Source organism: Poecilia formosa, unplaced genomic scaffold, assembly GCF_000485575.1.
Source record: "Poecilia formosa unplaced genomic scaffold, Poecilia_formosa-5.1.2 Scaffold153, whole genome shotgun sequence".
Lineage (NCBI taxonomy): Eukaryota > Metazoa > Chordata > Actinopteri > Cyprinodontiformes > Poeciliidae > Poecilia > Poecilia formosa.
Window position 1 is genome coordinate 505,545 of NW_006800092.1, and position 18,064 is coordinate 523,608.

The following is an 18,064-nucleotide window of genomic DNA, read 5'->3' on the forward strand; positions in this document are numbered from 1 at the left end:
TGGCCTTTGCTGAGCTTAATTACAATCAGATGAAAGTTAGAAGGATATGATTGTAATTCCTTCATTTTCAAATCTACGAAACTTTTTTTTCTCTCTCTTTTATGGCGCTGTAATCCTCGGAAAAGATTGATCTGAATCGGTCAGATGTAATAGCAGGAAAATCCTGACAGGTTTGTTGCTTATCTTTAGCATTTTCGGTACCATCATCTGTCATGATGATCTGACAATCTACTGCAGTCAGACTCAACAACAACAACAGCTGGTGACATATACAGTCGACACCAAAACTATTCATGCTTCTGGTAAATTACGTATTCGTAAAAACTACACTAAAAATTTGTGTCTTCAAGATTTACGCCAGAAACTGTTGGATCCTACTCAACAAGTGGAATCTCGTTTTGTTGTAACGGTACTAAATTTCACAGATGGCATTTACACTTGAAAGGAAAACGTTTTAGAACATATTTGAATATTTTATTTACAGTTCAGAACACATTTGTCCATGAGTTTAATGCACTTTATGTTTTAATCAAACATATAAATTCTAGCCATCCAGACATGAAAACCGATATTTTACAAGCACACACATTTGTATGTGCAGTCGTTGATGCTTGCAACCTCCTGGGATTGCATGATTTTAAATATGACCGTGACATGGCAGTGGAAATGTATTATGCTTCATTCTTTGCAGATCCAATAAATCTCTAAAAATAGCCAGATCCTTAAATCATTTCCTGTGAATGTGGATTTAATTTTTACAGGAAAAAAGGGATGAGTTGTAGCTAGTAGTAGACCTCTCTGATCTTTGCCTGCAGTGCGTCACATGTTTTCTTGGCATCTCCCAGCAACATTGATGTATTGGGTTTGTAGAAAATGGGGTTGTCCACCGCCGCGTAACCCACTCCCAGTGTACGCTTCATCACTATGACCTGTAGGGAAAGCATACATCAAGTCAGTTATATAGGCAAGACGCTATATATACATCCAGTTAGAGTTTATAGAATATTCCCAAACATACCTGTTTGGACTTCCACACTTCCAGCACAGGCATGCCGGCAATTATAGAATTGGGATCTTCTTGTGCAGCAGAATTCACCGTGTCGTTTGCTCCGATGACCAGCGTCAAGTCCGTCTCTACGGGTCACCGACATTCAAACTTTTAGCCACGAGACAGATAAAAGATAAAGGATAACGCTCCACTCCCCGCCTCACTCTGTCATAAACAAGAACCATGTGTACTAGACGGCGTGCTGGTTGCTAAGAAAACACCAACGGTTGTCCGAATAACATGGCATGTCTGAATATTAACACACACATGCGTGGCAGCTGCAAGTGTAAATGGAAATGTGGACGTGTTTAATACACAAAGGCTGATATTGTAATTTTATCCTATACTGTCCTGCCAAAGTGATAACCGTGCCTCAATAAATACTACGTTTCTGTATTTGTAATTTATTTTTAAAAGAGTTTGCCTGGAAAGTCGTCATTGATCTCATCCATCTCCAGGACCACGTCATAGGGGACGCCGGCTTCAGCCAGGAGAACGTTGAGCTGGCCGGGCATGCGACCAGCCACGGGGTGGATACCAAACCTGTCAGAGACACGCAGATCGAAAGTGATTTGCTCTGATCAATCATCCTCTTGCTTTTTCTGAGAAGAATAATTTTTAAAAAAGCCCACGTCTCTTTCAAATGAGTACATGTACCCCTAAAGAAATATACGGTCACACGCATTTTGCAAACATGCAAAGCCATGCATCATTTGTTTATATTTTCTCTTCTTCTTCCATTATCTTGTCATCTATGTTTGCCATTTTTAGTGCAAATATAGCAACCTGCTATCGTTGTCAAAAAAACTTGAGTAAACACGTAGAATCCAATCGGATGTGTTTTTTTTGTTTTTCTAGATGTGTACAGATGGAAAGGTGCCTACTACAAGCTGTTAACTTTAGAAGACTGAATAGATTTGCATGCTGCACTTTTTTGTAAAAAAAAAAAAAAGAAAAAAAAACATACATAGCTGTCCTTCGCTGTCACAGTTAATGCACTGCTTTTACTAATCTATCACATCAAATCCCAATAAAATGTTGGTATGTGAAATCTAAATAGCCTTGAAAACCTCTGACACCAAGATCACTTTGAAAGATTGGAGGAAAGTTTGACTCCTCGAACAAGCAGTAACAAGCTGTCACTAAATTTTGATTAAAACCAAAATAATGTTATTTGGAAACTCCAGAGCAAGTACAGAGAAATAAAATACAGATAAATGAAGTAAACATTGAAAGGATCCAGGAACACACATTTCTGAGAGCTTTTGTTGATGAAACGGTCACTTGGAGAGCGAATGATAGATATATACAGAATAAAGTATCAAAGAGCGTTTTTATACTAACTATAGCCAAGAAGTTGGTTAAACAGAAAACACTGCACATTCTTTACCGTCCCCTGGTTTTACTCTAGCTCAGTTATTGCGTAGACATAAAATTACCTTGCAGCCATTAGCTAAACTGTGGGGGGGCGGGGGAGAAAGCAACTAGAATTTTCATACAGGATAACACAAACTTATTTCTAAATTATAAAACTTACTGACTTTATAAATTATAAAGAGTGTGTGTATCTTATTTAAGGCCCAAAATAAGCCAGACAATATTCAAGAACTTGGGGTTGAGAGGCAACAGTACAAAAAACGGTACAAAATTACTCACCTGACAGTCTTGCCTTGTTCTCTTAACATCTTCACCATGTCTGCTATCGGGTACTGGGCTTTGGCTGCACACAAACCCCAGCCTAAACAGGAAAAAATGGTTAAAACACAAGTTAGGAAATCACACTCCTACGCTCTATATTACAAGAGCAACATGTCTTAGATCTGGGGTCTTGATACACATCAGCACCATTGTTCATAGCTGAATAGAAACACAACAGTCCAAAATCATCAATCGTGTGTTCTTTATTCATTTTGCTCTCCTCTCCTCTCTGCAGTGTCCTCGTCCTTATTCAAATCCCAGCAGTTCAATAAGTCTGAGATCAATCTCTCTGAGAAACTGCACCGTAATGTATGATGGATACGGGACCCCTGCGTGCAAAGAACCGTTTTGCCTCACCACTGTTTAACCCTGGTGGTCATGTTCCTAACAGAGTTCAGCATAGCCTCTTGTTAAGATTTTCTTCCCTGTTGTTGTTGTTCTGAAGGCAGTCACTCATGACCTGTACGGTAATTCCCCAGACAGCCAGAGCCTTCTGTTTTCTCACTGCCCTCCTTTGTTGTTGACAGCGCATGGAGAAGTCTAGAGCCTGGACCTAATAGTTGCTTCGACTTTTCCCTGTTACTGTAATCAAACCAGCGTGTTGGACCACACATCTGTCCTCGCGTTGGTCCGCGGCCATTAGGCAACAACAGCGAGACGTGTTTCCAAGATTTTCAGAATGGTTGCTCTAGCTCAGGCTGCTTAAACAACAACTTATCTGTCAGATAGATCTGGTTTTTCTTTTGTTAAGAAGAAGAAGAAGAAGAGGAAGAAAAAAACATGATCTGGTAATTATCTCAACAATCATTTTTTTTATGTTGGTTGACAGATGATTCCAGGATCGACTGCTAAGTGCACTGCTCCCTCTTGTGGTGCCTGATCTTTTCTTTTGTTGTCTCAAATGAATTAATCACCACCATCAGTCACAGTCGCTGACATTTCCAGAGGATTGCAGGTTTTTTCATCACTCCCGTTTGGATGCATCTTTTGGCAGAGCAGCCAGTCTGAACCTTTATTTTGTCAGGTAAATGGAACAAAAGACAGATGTTATCACAGAGCCAGACTGTCTGAGCAGAGCGGAGAATTCACTCTGTTTGGTCATGATATCATCCCACGCTGCAGCTGTGCCCCACCTGAAGCAAGATCAAAGTTAGATGTTGGTGTTTCCCAAAAGTCTGTCTTTTTTTTTGGAGTCTCTCTCTCTCTCTTTTTTTTTGGGAACGTTGCAATGTGGTTACATCTGTTTTGAGCTAATTTTTCAACAAAAACGTCCAAAAGAAGCAGAAACACTCCCACACCGCGACATGCGATACTTCTGAACTCGTTCAAAAAGAGTTTTATGAATATTTTTGTTTTTGTGCCACATGCTATGACAGTGTTTGATGCTGAGTTTTGGCATTATTTTTAATGTTTGTTCATAAAGTTTGTGTAACAGAGTGTCCACAATCTGTTTAGAAAACAGACAAAATGTTACAGCAGGATAAAATGGCGAGTTATTCCCAGGTTACTCATCAAGAATTGCCTAATTAAAACATGTGTAGCTTTTTTTTATTTGCAGATTTATTGGTATCCAAATCGTTCCATGAGTGGAACTTTCGAATTTCTGTATGATCGACTGGAACAAAATGTTTTGTCCCGGTCGCGATTGTAGGTCTTCACCTGTACATAACAAAAAACAAACTAGCATACAGAGAAAAGATACAATCCCCTCCACAGTTACTCTCACTCCTGTTGAAGATGTGCAGAGATTTAAAAGAAATCATAATCTTAATTGCAGTGATGTAATCTTCCACTGATTTTATTCTAGTACGGGGGGGCACAACGGCAAAATACAAAAACAACAATATCACACTCAATAATAATTAGTGTGAAATAACTTTAACTGAAGCATTTTTTAATTATGACCTCAAATATTTAATTGAATTTGAATGTATAAAACCTTTTACTTAATATTTATTGAGTTATTGTTTTCCCTGGGGTGTAATGTTTCTTTTAGCCTTTAGCTTGCTGGGCAAAGACTAATGTTTATCCTGCCACCATGAAGAGTGAGGGGACAGTGAGATGTAAACATTTTACTGTAAGGGAACTGCAGCAAAGAGTGGCATCTGGGGTCTCCAAGTCTCCATGACAACCATTAGACAGCATCTCTACACACCAACTAGTTGGCAGGAAAAAATATTTTCTGTCCTACCATCACAAAGGAAAAAATTGGGAGCTGTTTGTCTTGTTAGGATGTGATCGAGATTTTCCAAATCATAGGACGAGTATATGAAAGACAGCCTAACACCCACGAGTACGTACGGAGGAGGATCTGTCATGCTGTGGGCCTTGTTATCCTCCAGCGTGCTGGAGTGCAATACCGGGAGGCTGTGAAGTTGACTGAGAATGGGTAATGACAGTTTTTTCTTTGCTTTTTTAATGTGCAATGATCCAAAACAAAAGGTCAAATCAACGTATAAGTGATATAACAGACACAAAATCAACTTTCTTCGCCTGCCGCCTCAGTTCTTAATACCCTGTAACACCTGCTGTGTGAGCAGGAGAGAGGAGATCATGAGATCATTCAGGAATCTGGATGTTCTGGACAGAATGTGCGAAATGAGAATCGTTGAAAAATCCTTCTCTCTGTTTGATCCAACTTTGTGAAACGGAGAACACTTATTGCTGCTCTAATGGAGCGGAGAGTACAAAAACAGAAGGGAGGCAATAATTATGAAGTCACTTATTTCGTTAAAAGCAATAATTTCTTAGCACGGGAATTTTCCAATGCACTAAAACTTTTTTTGTTTTTTAAGATTTTCAGTGCGAGATAATAATAGTAATAAAAAAAGCAGGAGTATTTGAATGTTTTTACACATGTAGTGCCAATACTTGAGGATATGAATGTGTTAACTTTGTAGAATCAGAGATGTAAAGAAAAAGAAAAACCTGAGGCTGTAATCATAACACACTGGATAATCAACACTCAGAAATACTGCATGTTTCTTTTTAAAGTCTACCTGGAGTGATGATGACGGTGTTGGCTTCTTTGATTATGTCTATAGTTTGCTCCACATTGACCTCGGTGTGGGTGCCGACGATCTCCATGGGCTTCCCACCTAACGTGGAGGTGGTGCCGTACCCTCCCAGGATCACGTTGGGCAACGAGCGGTTCATGGCCTGGGAGGGAAGGAGGAACTCCATCTCAGATTCTTATCACAAGCGTGGCCCAAGTGAAACGCATCTACTCACCACACACATGATGTACGAAAGGATGGCGCCAGAGGAGCCGATCAGGGCTCCCACAATCGTCATGAGGTTGTTGTCTAGCAAAAAGCCCTCAGCACAGAGCGCCCATCCTGAGTAGCTGTTCAGCACAGTGATGACCACCGGCATGTCTGCCCCACCGATAGCTGCTGTGAGTGTTACACCCTGGAAGAAAGGTGTGCAAAAACGTCTGTGCTACTCAGTTTCGCTACAAGGCTCGTTGTAGCTTAAACATACTTGGCATCTAACAAAGTGAAACAACAAATTTCATCAGCTGAAATATAACCGTATCCAGACCGGTTTTTGGAACTTTTTTTTCTTTTTTCTGAAAATGTGTTTCCTCAAAACCGAATCTTTGCTGCCTCATCTGTTTGCTGCTCAGATGTTGCTGTAAAATCTCACCATGACAGCTGAAAGCCCAGACACCCCCATCAGGCAGCCCATCCCGGTGCCATAGCTGGAGCTGAGCATAAAGGGCACCATGCCTCCCATGGACGCCGCCATCAGACTGGCGTTCAACATGTGTCGACCAGGCAACAGCAGGGGTGCGGAGTCCAGGAGGCCTACAGGCAAAGAGCAGTTATTTTCAAAAGCCAGAAATGATTGTCAATCGTTTGTAGGGATAATTGACAACATAAAACACAGAGCGCAATTAGTTTCAAGCGCCCCTTTGGAGGTCCAGATGTCTCTGCGGAGGAATCTATTACAATCTGTTACAAGACAACAACTAATCCTGCAAGCAGAGCCACTGCCCTGTGGTCAACAAATCACATCTTACCAGAATGTTTCTCATGTGTTCCCCTTGATCCCTTGATCAATTCACACAACAGTTTAAATAAAAGACTGCTGATAACTGCACGCAAAGCCCCAACCCTGACCTGGACTCCACAGAGGATTTGGCTTCAACCACCAGGAGACAGTCAGTGCAAGTGGATACATGAAGCTCTGTGTGTTTCGGTGCCTTGTAAAGGTATTCGATTCAACTTTTTCATCTTTTGTTAGTTTACAGCTGCAAACTGGTGTTTAGAGGGAACAATGTGACAGACCAATACAAAGTGGAACATAACTGAATTATTTTTGCAAGGCATTGTATCTCGCTAGTAGACCAGAACCTCGGTTTTGGTGTTTCATAAACTTCTAAGCTTGAGACCCACAATAACAAAGGTCATCATGGCAAAAACCATCCCTAAAAACATTATTTATAATGGTTTTAATGTAATTACTGGTTAAATAATGTGCGGTTTAAATTTAACCTAAGGTCTGAAGGCAAGCTCAGGACCCCCCACAAAGTGTTTCTCAACCCAAAAGGTCTCCGATGCATTTGAATCTTGGAAAAGCTGAACGCAGTTTTGGTCAGCGGCTCCAACCTTGCAGCTTTCCGTAGGCCACCAGAGATCCGCTGAAGGTGACGCCTCCAATGTAGGTACCCAGGTAGGCCACGGTCTTCAGGACACCGGCTGCAGGGTGTGTTTCCAGGTGAGGGAACTCGATCATGTACTCGGCGACGCAGGTGAGGACAGCCGCGAGTCCCACCAGGCTGTGGAAGGCCGCCACCAGCTGTGGCAAGTCCGTGATTTCAATACGCTTGGCGATGGTGAGGCCTGCGGTCGAGTTGTGACATCAGTAAGTTATTACTGTTATTATTCAAATTATTTGAAAGCGAAAAAGAGCGAAATGTTATCAAGTCAACACCTGTTTTCTGCTACAAAGCCAAATCAAGCAAAGTAGTCGGTTGGGCTTGCTGAAAAGAGATGCAGCTGCAGCACTGATGCATATGCATGTACAGTAAATTAAAGGGGTGGTATTGCTTTCCAGCATGTGGTGCCATTTTAAAGCATAATCAAATAACTATATTACCTTCAGTTGCTATAAAAGTGCTACATATATCAAATATGACTTAAAACAAATTTGACTTGGTAATTGAAATTGGGCCTCTGTCGCTTTAAAAACTCCTGCTCTTTCCAACACTCCGCCTTGAGGAAGTCATCACAACGTCACTCCTCTATTAACCCTTTAATTATGTTTTTCACGAGCTTTACACTGAAAATTTCTATTATCAATAGCTCATATAATACCTTGTTACTTCAGGTATTATTGCATTGAATATCATTACCTGGAAAATCAAGGGACTACCGTGATACAATTTCTTTTGATGTTATTTACTATAACATAATGTAAAGCTCAAAGAAAGCCAATTTTACATAACCGCGCCACCTCGAGGATCAGTAATTGTCTTACTCAACACTAAAACTAAAAGATGAAATCTTTCATAAAGACTCAAGTAGAGAATTGCAAAATTAAGATATATACTGATAAATATCCAAACTGTGATTCAGAAACCAATAGCCATTGCTTTCTTTCTTTGTAGGTTAATAGTCTGATCACACAGCATGTTTCTATGTGGTCTAGATAGTGGAGAACAATACAATATTAGACTGTGCTAAAAAGGGAATAATCAGTGCCAGAGAAGGGACTTTCCAGCGTCGCAGTGCTGTGTTAGAGCTACAACACAGAGATAGTTTTAAAAACACATACCAAGGGTCCCCCCAGTGGCCATAGCTAACGACATCTGAGACAGCAGCTCTGGCGACGGCTTGAGGGCGCCGATGGTGGCAGCAATGCCCCCTGCTACTCCCATCATGCCCAGGGCGTTCCCCAGTCGAGACGTGTGCTGGGCGGAGAGGCCTGCCAAAGCCCCGACGCAACACAAGCCTGAGCCCAGGTACATCATCTGAGGGAATTAATTAAAGAAACTGAAAAAAAAACTCAGTCAAGTCACACAAAAAAAGCAACAACCAAAATAAGTATATTTATTTCCCTGCAGCTGTGCAAGACTGGTAGATTAGAGACTCTTCCATCACCTGCTCTATGCTGTACCCAGCAGCCAGTGAAGCTCCGTATCCTCCGACAAAAGCAGCCCCCGGCAACAAGTAAAGGTAGTTGTATTCAGGAGGGTCAGTGGGACGCTTGAACATGTCCAGCATTCTCTGGGTGATGAGGAAACCACCTGCACAGGCACAGCAAAAACAAAGCAAAAAAAAAAAAAGTAGCACGCACTTAGCTGCACAGCTAATAAATCACGTTCTCCTCTGATGTGTCCGTGATGAGTGTCAGACCGGCAATGTTGATGGATGAAACGAAGGCGGCTGCCAGGGCGAGAGTCTCGGGCAGGCTGGAGGGTGCGAGACCTCCACCCATCAGCACCAGACCTCCTACCGCGGTCAGGCCTGAGAGGCGAAACGGGCAGCATGAGTAACAGCAGCAGAGAGCCACACGAAGCGCCAGGCTGTACCCTGACCCCCTGACCTGAGATAGCGTTGGTGACAGACATGAGAGGCGAGTGCAGAGCGGGGGTCACCCCCCACACGGTGTGGTATCCCACAATCCCAGCCAAACCGAACGTTGTGACCATCTGAGTGAAAGCTGCATTAGGGGAGATGATGCCCAGAGCCAGACAGGTGGACACACCTGATGTAAAGACAAACAGCAGAGAAGCACCATTAACATATTAGCATCTTCACAGCATTTTTTTAAAGCTAGGATCCCTCAAACTGCACTCTTTAGATAGATTTATTACCCAAAATAGAAGAAAGTGTAACTGCTCAGTTACCATGTCATTCATTTTCAATCTTTCTTTGATATATTATCATACTATTCTATAGAGCCACTGAGGTTATAAACATAAACAGCTCTAAAGCACTTATAAAGTGCCTGTAATAAACAACAATACACAAGATTAAGAATCAGGCCTCATCCAGACAAAAAAAACATGCATGTTCTGTTCAGTTTTCATAGATATCCCAAGGGCAAATATGTTTACAACAAGCAACATATATAAAAGCAACAACAACAACAAAAAACATCCACTGCTGGTACAGGACAACTACAAATATCAAGAGAAATAATGGATCATCTCAAATCATAGCACATAATAGACAAAATTAACAAGAATATAAAATGTGTTTTATTTAAAAAAAAAAACAACAACTAAAAAGTGGTCTCGTCTGGCTATTGCAGTCTAAACCAGGGAGATTAAGGTCAGCAATGGCAGCAGGAATGAAAGAAACCTCTGATCACACAGAACCTGGTTCTGTGTGATCAGAACCACACCAGGTTCTGATCTTAGAGATCCTGCAGCGGCGGCCAGATGGAAGAAGATGAAACTCGCTCTAAAGTGGATGTTGTGCGTTGTTAACGATCAGTTCTCACACGCTTGGAGTGTATTCTGGAGCCAGGCTTGCTTTACTCCAATTACCTTGCTTGCCACATTAGTGAGCCTCATCAACCAGTTTTTACTAGACGAGGTAAGGAAACCAAACAAAGCCACGCAACAATAAAAATAGAACAGAATCAATAAAACACTGATAAAATAGAGTCACTAATAAATTACAAACTTTAAAAGAGCCCAGTTTACTTTAGAAAAAAAATAAAATAAAATGAAAAAAGGTGCTGCTGGACCTATTTACACCCTGCATCCGTTTTTGATTAAAAGCCCAGCTTATTATCAATAAGAGTTTATACTCGCTTACGATTTCAGCTTCCAGGTTATGAACCATAGTGATGCTGGACTGGGATTTATGAAGGTCAGTGAACATGTCTTTAGTTTCGGATGCATTAATTGCACCATGCTGTAAAGACCTCGACAACGGCACCTTTCTCAGTTTTACTGTCGTTTAAAAGACTTATAACAGTCATCAGCAAATTTCAAAGTGTGTCTGTTCTGATGTGAGCTCCTGCAGGAACTGCACAAAGAATAAACGGCACCGAAGAAAGTACACCACCCTGCAAACAGGAAGGATAAGTGTGACAGCTCGCCATTAATTTTCACACATTGTGACCGATCTGACAGAAAGTCTAACAACCAACCTACAAGATTTGGATTCAGATGAAACGCTGACAAAAGTTCATACGCAAGAAGATAGGGCTGGGTAGTATTAAATGCAGATGGAAAATCAACAAACCACAGCCTTGGATGTGTTTTAGGGACGTCCAGATGTTCCACTAAAAGGTTTATTAAAAACAGAGTGGCGTCCTGCACACTCCCGCCTGAGGAACGGACTGAGGAGGACCTAAAGTGGCCAGCAGCCTGTTTCAGATCGCCCTTTTTCATTATCCTCACAAAGCCTTCATCACCAAGGAGGTGAGGGCTACTGGTCTGAAGACATTGAGGACTTCATGGCATTTGCAACAGGAACAATTGTGGCATGTTTCCACGCTTTACAATCTGCTGCTGAAGAGACTGATTAGAAATCATTTTCAAAATTTCACTAAGTTATAAAGCACAATGCTCTGTCATTTCTGAAAGTGCAAGAACTACAGTAGCTACACTAGGTGTGTTACTGTCTTAGGAGCATGCACGTGGTGCTGACATGGTGGAGGTACAATATAATCATTTTTAAAAATTACATTTGCATACCCTTCCCCTTCTTCTCTGTTTGTGGTGTATTCTGGTACACTATTACAGCACCACATATAGTATTTTTGTGTGGACGAGGATAATCCTACAAATAATCCCATGTTTCCAATTAACTTTTTAAGTAAATAGAGCAGGAAAAACACAGTTTTCTGAGCAACTTTGTATTTCGTTGTCTCTTAAAGTGAGAAAAAAAAAGTATGGCTACATTTTTAAATGTTGTATGTAGAGCTATGCTACATTTCAAACCAAAACTAGAGACATAAAAGGAACACTTGATGATACACTGATAAATATCTTGAGCATATGTGAAAACATGTAAAATATTAACCTTTGTATTTATGTTTAGAGCATAACGTCCTGAACGAATCTCTTCTGTCTGACTGGCGATTCACTCCAATGACTCCAGTGGCAGAACAGAAAAAAATATGCAAAAAGGACAAATACCGTCGTACTCATGCCAAGTGGCTAGTTCTGCACGCCTCCAACAAAAAGACTGACAAAAACATCCATTTGAGTGGGGATCTAGATTTGTATCGTCAACGATTGGCACTTTGCAATGCATGTTGGGAAGGAAAAGCAGCTCAGCTTCACATTCAAGCACCTAAAATACACACAATGCATGTTTTTTTTTGTTTTGTTTTGTTTTTTTTCTTACAGTTTGCTCTAGCAGTGGAAGATAAAGGAATAAGAAGAGACTCACAGACACTTGAACAATTTTCTTCTGCGTTCAACCTTTCCTCGAGCTTGATCTAATCTGAAGAATGTACCTCAGAATGCAGTGGAGCTAAGACATCCACAACAAAATCTATAGATGAATATTTCCCCCCTGAATCTGATGCTTTGTGTCTGACCTGCAGTGTAGACGCCGGCAGAGGTCAATGTGCGGTTAAAAGGGGAAACTGTTGCAGCTTTTTCGGCCTCCAATTCTGCCACGGTTTTCTGTTTCACGGGGGCCGGCGGGGTCGTTTTAGGCAGTGGAGACGGGAACATGTTGTGACCTTCCTGTTCAGGCAGAGAAAAAAAAAACACACACACACACAAATATACCCTAGTGAGCACTAGTAAAAGATCCATGAGGTCTACATGTTAGACAGAGAATTGAATATTTGTGAAATTTGCATTTTGGAACATCTGGACTGGATGCTGGCAGTCCTGCAGCAGGAGATTACACTAAGCAAACAGTACTCATCGACCAGTTAGCAAGGGTTTTGCAGATGAATTTACTTTAGAAAGACTTGAATCCTGAGTCGGTCCACCAGCAGTAAGTCGATATGCCCTACCGAGCTCGCATGATTTCACTGCCGTAGACATTGTGTCCAAACCAAAATTCCTGGAAATGTTTCCAGTTTGAGCCTTACCCAGCTGGAACTGGGAACTTTTTTTTTTTTGTGGGGGCGCGGGGGGCCTGGAGCTTGACTTGACAAGATGTGATAGCTCATGCTGAGAGAGAGTGGAGGACGCCAGCAGAGACTTTTACAGCAAATCAAAACCAACCTTCATCACAAGAGTCCCACGGATGACATGGTCGATTGTTCCATAGTCAAATTCCTCGTGGGGCTCGTAGTGGAAGTAATCCTTGTCTGGACTGATGGCTTTCAGCAGCTTCAGGACGTTGTTGGAGTACAGAGTGCTGGCCTGTGTGGGCATGCGGCTGGGCAGGTCGGTGTAGCCTATGTGAGTGACTCCCTGGTTGGAACAGAAAACGTTCTTGATCTGTGAATTTTCCTCTGGGGTGAACAGGCAGGGGAACATTTTTATTGCTGTACTTTAAGACGCAGACAGAAAGCTGACCTTGTAGACGTACAGATCTCCTGGCTTGGTGGTCTCGATGTTTCCTCCGGTTTCTGCAGCCAGGTCCACTACCACAGAGCCATCCCGCATTGACTCGACAAACTCCTTCTTAATTAACACAGGAGCCTTTTTTCCTGCACGATCGGAGACAAAAAGAAAAATGATAAACTAAACTGAATTTGAACCAAACTATTTTATGCTAATCTGGACTAAACTGAAAGTTTTGGACTTGAAATGAAATGGGCTGACACAGTTAGTTCCCATTTTTGAAGCAGAACCCCCCAAAAAAGAATATCAAAATAAGGACTTTTGACAAATAAAGGCATCTGTTGGAATGGCCAAGTCAAAGTCCAGGCACTAAATCCACCCAAGAAATTCTTGTAAGTCCTTGAATATGACTGTGAATGCTTTTTATCCAGTAAGACTGACGTTAGAGATATTCTCCAAAGGAAAAAGCCTAAATATTCAGTCCAATATGTGCAAAGCCAGTGGAGACAAACTGTACCCTGCAGCTGTAAATATGGTGAAAGGTAATTCTCCAAAGAACTGACTTGGGTGGTCAAACACAAATGCAGGCCACATATTTTAGATTTTGATTTGCAGAAAAGTTTAATAAATATGTATCCTTTTTCTTTCAAGAGATACACATCCTTTTGCAGCGTACTGTAAATACCTCTTTCGACATACTTTTCACCAGTAAGCATCAGAGCTGAGTGTGTTATCTCTGAGTGGAGCCTTGCGAGTTGTTTATTAGCAAATTAGTTCATCCATCTTCCTGACGTGCAGAGCCCTGTAATCCATCTTGCAAAGTTTTGCTCAGGCAGGAGCTTTTGCACGGATGTTGGGGACCCTCCAAAGACTGAATAAACTTCAAGTCAGTTAACATGTTTGGATAAAACCGTGTGGAAATAAAGCCTTAGATCAGCATGTTAGCCTTGAAATCCATCAACAAAATCAGCAACGACTTGAGGTTTTAAAGTCTTGTCTTGCAACTCATTTCCTTTTTTTTTTTCTTCTTCTTCTTCTTCTTCTTCTTCTTCTTCTTCTGCTTCTTCGACAATCGACTTAAAAAAAACACACTAGATGTATGCACGCTTCCAAATAAGAAACAGTAGGCCATTTATCTTAACTTTAAACACTCGAACATAAAGAGAAATGGTTGAAGGTTTCATTGTTTCCGACCTGGAATCAGGGCAGTGCTGATGACGATGTCGACATCTTTACACTGCCTGGCGAACAGGGCCATCTCAGCCTCAATGAACTCCTTTGACATCTCCTTGGCGTAACCTCCGACCCCTTCGCCAGACTCTTTGATGTCTACTTCCAAAGGCTCTGCCCCAAATGACTTGAACTGCTCAAGTGCTGCTGGCCTGACAGGAAACAGTCAGCTTTTCATCAAGATCACGAACCATCATCGCCGAGTCTGGCGGTCTGAAACACGAGGCGTCCTTTTCCTTTCATCTCATACCTGGTGTCAAAGCCTCTCACTATGGCTCCCATCGACTTGGCTGCCCCTGCTGCTGCTAAACCAGCCACCCCGCCTCCAATAACCAGGACCTGAGAGCAGCAGAAACATCAAGAGAAGAATCAGTTCGCAGTTTTTAATGTGTACGTGAAAAGAAAACGCCCAAAGGTGGACAGAAGCCTCTCAATTCAGAAAATAAATAAATAAATAAATGTTCAGCTGAAGGTTACCTTAGCTGGAGGGACTTTTCCTGCAGCTGTGATTTGACCAGTGAAGAACCGGCCAAAGTGGTTGGCAGCCAGAACCACAGCTTTGTATCTGCCAAAATAACACATTTAACAAAACCCACATTCTTTGTTGTTTTCTTATGTTTACAGTATATGACAGAAAGTGTGAGTCTATTCCTATTGATTTCTAATATGATATGACACAGTGTCTAATTTAATGCTTTTGCAATTATGTTTTGCAGGTCATGTAAATTTGTTGTCAAAATTCATAAAACCTAAAGCTTTTTAGGTTTTCTGTAAATCTTTTATTTACAGAAAAGATTTGATGAGCTTAATTAAAACCAATGACATGAGTTTTCCAACTAAGAGCAAGGAAACATCTGAACCTGGCCTTAGGTAAGTTATCAAAGTCATGTAAATGACATTAATCAGATAAAAACATCACCAAAATAAGTAATAACAATATTGACTTCTGTGTATTCAGAATTAGGCAGTTTATTTTAGGCTTGATTTTAAAAAAAAGTGCACCGTTTTCATTTATTAGGGTGCCTCTTTACGTAAACTGATTATAATTGGAATGCTTTCTGTTTTTATGAAAACAAAAGCAACTTTCAGAGTGTCCATATCTGTTTATATTTATATTTGCACTGCCACCGCTGAGCACAGGTCTTACAACTAAGATAAAGGTTGTATATATTGGTGTTCATAGCACTTTTTAACTACTTCTGTGCCAAACTTTAACAACTCATTATAATGAAAATAAAAACATTTGCAATAAACTGGTCGTCATTTCATAACAACACATGTCCAGCTGGCTGAAGGGATTAGTTAGTTGTATCTCAGGGTGTTAAGATGAAATGTATAAAATAAGTTGCTCTTATTTTTACATTTATTTACTCTCAGTCAGTGAATATTTATCAAGTTCAGATGGATGAATGGATGCTCTCATCTGAGCACATGACACACATCATCAGGCAGCGATACCAGCTGTCTAGCAACAGTGTTATTACCTCTTATCTGTGTGTTTGTCTGTACATACGTGAATCTCCGTGATTATCTAGATATTTCTTTACCCAGCGATGTTGGCCATGGAGCTGAGAGCGTCGTATCCCTGGGCGATGGTAACTCTGGGCACCTGGTCCATGGCCAGCACGGTGCTCTGCCTCTCTGACAGCTTCTTCATCAGGTCTGGATTCTGTGCCGGATAAATGAAGCTCACCAAGGTGGACTTGGGTTTCAGGAGGTCTGCTTCGCTTAAACTGGGAGCTCGAACCTGGGAAAGAACGGGAATAAATGAGAGGCAGTGTAGATTATAGCCTTGCAGACAGCTAAGGGACGATGTTGAGAGGAACAGAAGGGACGTGCGAAACCTTGAGGACCAAATCTGAGCCAAGAGCTCCCTTGACGTCGGTGATGGTGGCTCCTGCGTCCTTGTACTGCTGGTCAGAGAACTTGGCTTCATCTCCGGCTCCGTTCTCCACCTGCACCTTGAAGCCCTGCTTGACCAGAGCCTGAACCCCGGCGGGCGACAACGCCACCCGACGTTCATTCAAAACAGTTTCTTTAGGAACACCGACCACTAAATCTTTGTAGAGCACACCTAAGTGAACACACAGCGAGTGACAGTTAGGCCCGCCTTCCTTCAGAGGATCTCAGAGAGCATTTTCAGATGAATATTTAAAGTTGTGATCCTAATATTACGAGTTTGCACGCTCTGGCTTTAGAGAGCGAGCGTGAGCCTGCAGCTGACATTGTGTGGCCGGGGAACAATATCATGTTGCACATTTCTTTGTCCATACATGGCTTGGTGACCTCGCCGCCATGGTGACATAAGTAGCAGGTGATTGGCTCTGATCCACTATGCTCGCAGAGAGGCCTCCGCTCCCACAGAGACACTCAGAATTTCAACTTTATAGCTTTCAGTAACCCCTAAAACCACCACAAACACTCTCTGGTGTCTCCACAGTGACGTTACAGCAAAACACACGCATCCCTCCAGGAAACCTGTCAGGCAGCAGTGAGGATTCAACATGTCACCTTTAACTGACCTACATGTTAGCAGCGGCCCACAAGTCAGCGAGTGAAACAACTGCCTGCTTTCCCTATTTTGGGAACATCTCAGCTAACCTTCTGAAAGCATTTTATGATCTAAGGAGTTTTCCACTTCTCTGGGCCACAAATAGGCAACTTTGATCTTTGAAGCCTTAAACTGGAGATGGGGAAAAAAAATGTAAATCAAGAGAGACTGTGTCTAAGCAGTATAGTTCCTACCTCTGGAAGCCTTTTGGTCCCATAATACAGGAAAAGTCCTAAAATGCCTCCTCCCAAATATTTTCTGATGACCCTTCCTCTGGGACAAAACCAGGCAGGAGCTGGAGAAGCAGCGCAGGAGAGTTGACATGGCTCCCTCGAACACAAGCAAGCAGATAGATTATTCTGTGTTAAGACTGCTTCTTCATTTGCTGTCAGACACCAGAGGACATCTTGATTCCCTCCAGAAGGTCCCGATTCCCCCAGTTACACACTCAGCCAGTCTGTGCTGCGAGGCCTACAGACAGCAGAGTGACATTTCAACTCTGCAGGACACAACACACACACATTCACGCACTCACGCGCTCTCTCTCTCAAGGCCTAGGGTTGATTACATGCAACGTTCCAGTTCGCGAGATCTGGAATTGTGACGACAGAGAGACGCAAAGGCTCAGTGGGGTCACAGAGACAGTTGAGTAAAAACGCATGACTCCATTCACAATTTCAAATGGGAAAATGATGTTCTGATATTTTAGAACAATGTGTAACTCAATGTGGGGATTGAACTTGTTCTGAGAACAGCTTTCCTCAACAAAGCAATGCAAAGTTTTCACTTTGTCAGTCATTGAATTAAACTATCATTTGGTTTCTGAAAATGAGAAATGAGAAGGTGGATCAATCTTCTCAGGTTTGCCTCCTATTAGATCTGGCAAATGGCTCCAGTGTCCCTCAACGGCAGCTTTGCTTGAAAGACCCGTAATTCCTCCTGATGACCTTTTATCAGTATCACTACTATTCTGTTTAGATGTAAGATACATGTTTAGAAATAAGAAGCAACAATATTACATCTGACCACTCATGTAGTGTATAAAACTCCTTGTTTTATCCAGCTACAAATTAAAAGATGACTCAACAGGTTAGAA

The 18,064-nt window shown here is 41.8% G+C and overlaps 1 protein-coding gene across 1 annotated transcript; it reads right to left on the bottom strand.

Annotated features, from left to right (window-relative positions):
* Positions 1-661: 661 nt before the first annotated feature.
* Positions 662-17,524, bottom strand: LOC103146159 (NAD(P) transhydrogenase, mitochondrial-like). Its single transcript, XM_007563943.2, has 21 exons — positions 17,163-17,524; positions 16,262-16,491; positions 15,965-16,164; positions 14,895-14,982; positions 14,668-14,756; positions 14,382-14,569; positions 13,200-13,333; positions 12,903-13,094; positions 12,260-12,410; positions 9,299-9,460; positions 9,109-9,219; positions 8,854-8,999; positions 8,528-8,723; positions 7,360-7,593; positions 6,395-6,555; positions 5,978-6,157; positions 5,746-5,905; positions 2,705-2,786; positions 1,473-1,591; positions 1,019-1,134; positions 662-929 (listed from the first exon to the last, which is right to left on the bottom strand). Exons 1-21 carry the CDS (start codon positions 17,290-17,292, stop codon positions 783-785), a joined length of 3,216 nt encoding a protein of 1,071 aa, XP_007564005.1. The 5' UTR covers positions 17,293-17,524; the 3' UTR covers positions 662-782.
* Between the last annotated feature and the right edge of the window lie 540 nt (positions 17,525-18,064).

Coding starts and splice junctions, on each gene's coding strand:
- LOC103146159 (XM_007563943.2), bottom strand. CDS start 17,292: ATGTCAACTCTCCTGCGCTGCTTCTCCAGCTCCTGCCTGGTTTTGTCC. Junction 16,492..17,162: donor GGACCAAAAGGCTTCCAGAG/GTAGGAACTATA, acceptor GTGTTCACTTAG/GTGTGCTCTACAAAGATTTA. Junction 12,411..12,902: donor GTGGGACTCTTGTGATGAAG/GTTGGTTTTGAT, acceptor CTGCCTGAACAG/GAAGGTCACAACATGTTCCC.